Here is a 3,493-nt window from a genome sequence, read left to right on the forward strand (position 1 = left end):
GTACTTAGAAAATTCATGAATTTCTAATTGCTATCTGTACTTGAAGAACAAATTTATGACGGTTAAGAACTGTCAAAGGAAAATGGCAAAATAACTAAGATGTGGATGGTACAATAGGTGTAGGGGTGACAGAAATTTTGGATGTAGTCAGAAGCCTAGGTTCAATTCCTAACTCCAATCACTGTTTGCCCTTAAGCAAGTTATTCAACCTCTGTTAGCCTTTGTTTCCTTGTCTATAAAATTAGAAAGGTTAGACTGGGGATTGATAATGCCCCACACAAAATCTAAAAATTTATGGCAGTTATATATGAAGTTAGATTAAAAGGGGAGAGGAAAATAAATAAATAAATAAATAAATAAATAAAATAAAATAAAATAAAATAAAATAAAATAAAATAAAAAATAAAAGGGGATAGGGAGACTCCTGAGTTCATAGAGACTAAAGTAAAAAGGATTCAGATTTTTAACATTTTAAGATGCTCATTACTTGAGGTAACTGGAGTTAATCTTGTGGGAGTCATTATATCAAAAGCTAATAATATAGTAGGTAACTATGTTAATTTTCTATTACTGCATAACAAATTACTACAAATATAGTGGTTTAAGTCAACACAGATTTTTTTTTTTTAAGCTTACTGTTCTTTAGGTTAGAAGTCTGGCATGGCTCAACTGCTTCCACTTAGGGTCTCACAAGGTGGAAATCAAGGTGACCACAGTGCTGGACCCTTACCTAGAGGGTCTATAGAAGAATCTGGTTACACATTCATTCCACTTGTTGGCCAAATTTAGTTCCTTGTGGTTATAGGAATGAGTAACCATTTCTTTGCTGGCTGTCAGTCAGGGTTCTCTCTCAGTTCCTTAAGGGTAAGAACCTGACTTCTGCTGCAAGCCATAGAGAGCTCTCTGCTTTTAAGGGCCCATGTGATTGGATTAGATCTAGATAATTTCCCTATCCTAAAATCATCGGTGCCATATAACATAATCCTGAAAGAGCAGGACATCCTGGGGGAACCATTTTGGAAGTTCTACATACCACAGTAATGTGCAAAACAGTTTAGGAGGGTTGGATCCTAATAGACTATTTACACTACGGTGTCGGGTGAATTTCCCGCCAAAATATAAGATGGCGCGTTAAAATGCCTATATCTTTTGAAGTATGGGTTCGATTGAAATGAAATATTTGGTAATACGCAGTTACAATCGGCCCGAGTTTACAAGTTTCCCGCACTCCACCGCAAATCTATATGAACCGAGTTTAAGACGGCTCCCGCGGAGTACGCGCAATTCACACGAGCCGACTTAACTCGTTTCCCGCAACCCAAGTGTTTAGGAACAAAAAAAGATAATGATTGTTTTGTGTCATAACTTTTTCTTGATGGCCTAGTAATTCTTATAATCCATTTGTCACTTCCTAGATTCTTATTTGAAAATTTAAAATTATAAAATGTTTACAAATTTCCAGTTTTAATATTTCTCACATTTTGTGTTTCTGTTGCTTTCTTACTTGGTTGTTTTAGCCACTCCCAAATTAGGTCCTCTGGTAGACCTCTTGTCTTTAACATTCTGGGGATTGATAATCCCCAGAAGTTAGAATTGTTTGTTGAAAGTAACTAATTAGGAGCGACCTATATGGATATAGACCTAATTCTGGTTGTGAGGAGAGAAAAGGTAATTTTTATTCTCTTATATACCCTTTCTGTAATTTCATTTTTTTTTGAGAATCTGTTGATATATATGATTCTGAGATCATCCTATCCCCCTCCCCCTCAAAAGCACTGCCTTCTCTGGTTCTTCTAGTCCCATATACGTATCCTAAGTTATAGGCAAAAGTCTAACTGTAATTTATTTGGGGGCCAAACTTGCTTGAAAAATAAAATATGGTATTGTTATGAGATACTGTATGATCTTTCGGTCCAAAAATATTTCCAATATGCACTTCCATGATATTTGAGTTTCTACCATTAGACTGATAGCTTAAGGTATTATCCTAAAAGAAATAGTTTAAATTCATATACCATAAAAATCCTAGTTTGGAGAGCATTACACATTCATTAATATACCAACCATGACTTATCAGCTAACTTTGGGTTTATTTTAGGTAGCAGAGAATAGGTTTTTGACAAATTGGATCCCAGGTAAGTTGTGACTAGGAAAAAATAGAGAGAGTCAGAAATACAGAACCAAGGGGAGGTTGACTCAGGTCAAAGCATCTAACAAGCAGATGAGCAGCAGAAGGACACTGGGCAAGGAGCCCAGAAAAAAGATAAGAATTATCCTAATTCATAGTTTTGCCAAAGGCCATCCTTGATATGGACCCTAGGGTGCCTGAAAAATAGACTTAAAGCTTTTGGGTCCTCATGTCTAAGGACAGAAATTGAGCTTGTTTAAGACATGTAAAACTATTTACATATTTCTCAAATATCTATAGGTATTATGGTCGAAAGATGCTTTTCCTCATGATGTGTCATCCTAATTTTGATAAAATGCTTGAAAAGTACGTCCCATCTAAAGATTTGCCATATATTAAGGAATCTGTTAAAAGCTTACGACACAAGGTATGTAAAAAAAAGTTTAATATAAACAACTTTCAAAGCAAAGTTTATTTGCCCAGCAAGGTAAAGGATAGAAGTAATTACTTTTTCAATTGTCTTTGTTGATCATTTAGAATATATCTACAGGAGTATTTCAGCAACTGCAGTGCTAAGCAGACATCCATGGTGTCCATAAATGTTTACTGAACAGAAGCTTGATACTTGGTAGGATGCAGTGTGGTTTATTGGAGTTACAAGACTTGGGTTTGAATCAACTATGAGAATTTAGCAAATTAAAATATATAATTTTAGGCACATCATTTTTTTTTAAAATATATTTTATTGATTTTTTACAGAGAGGAAGGGAGAGAGATAGAGAGTTAGAAACATCGATGAGAGAGAAACATCGACCAGCTGCCTCCTGCACATCCCCTACTGGGGATGTGCCCGCAACCCAGGCACATGCCCTTGACCGGAATCGAACCCGGGACCTTTCAGTCCGCAGGCCGACGCTCTATCCACTGAGCCAAACCGGTTTTGGCCGGCACATCATTTTTTTAAAAAAATTTTTATTGATTTTAGAGAGAGTGGAAGGGAGAGAGAGGGAGAGAAACATTGACATGAGAGAGAAAAATCAGTTGCCTTCAGCATGCACCTCAAACCCGAAACCTGAGTATGTGCCCTGACCAGGAATTGAACTGGTGCCTTCTCGGTGCATGTGATGGTGCTTAACCAACTGAGCCACATCAGCCAGGGCAGGCACATTGTTTCTTTAACCAGAATTTTTATTTTTATAAAATGAGGGTAATAATGTTTATTATGCTGGGTGCCTGCTTTATTTACCTTGTATGTTTCACTATTAGAGCTCCCACCACACTGCAGAGCTCCTTGAGAGGAAGCCCCTTTCTCCTGATAAGTAATATAAGGGATTTAGAAATGTCTGTGAAATGAGTGGCTCAAGG

The 3,493-nt window shown here is 36.8% G+C and overlaps 1 protein-coding gene across 1 annotated transcript in view; it reads left to right on the forward strand.

The window, feature by feature from the left end:
* Positions 1 to 3,493, forward strand: part of TOGARAM1 (TOG array regulator of axonemal microtubules 1) — a 112,848-nt gene that overhangs the window by 90,282 nt on the left and 19,073 nt on the right. Inside the window, exon 17 of the mRNA XM_023755591.1 lies at positions 2,429 to 2,555. Within this exon, the coding sequence (XP_023611359.1) occupies positions 2,429 to 2,555 (127 nt within the window). The remainder of the gene's footprint in view (positions 1 to 2,428; positions 2,556 to 3,493) is intronic.

The sequence above is a fragment of the Myotis lucifugus genome, unplaced genomic scaffold, assembly GCF_000147115.1.
Source record: "Myotis lucifugus unplaced genomic scaffold, Myoluc2.0 scaffold_81, whole genome shotgun sequence".
In the NCBI taxonomy this organism is placed as follows: Eukaryota; Metazoa; Chordata; class Mammalia; order Chiroptera; family Vespertilionidae; genus Myotis; species Myotis lucifugus.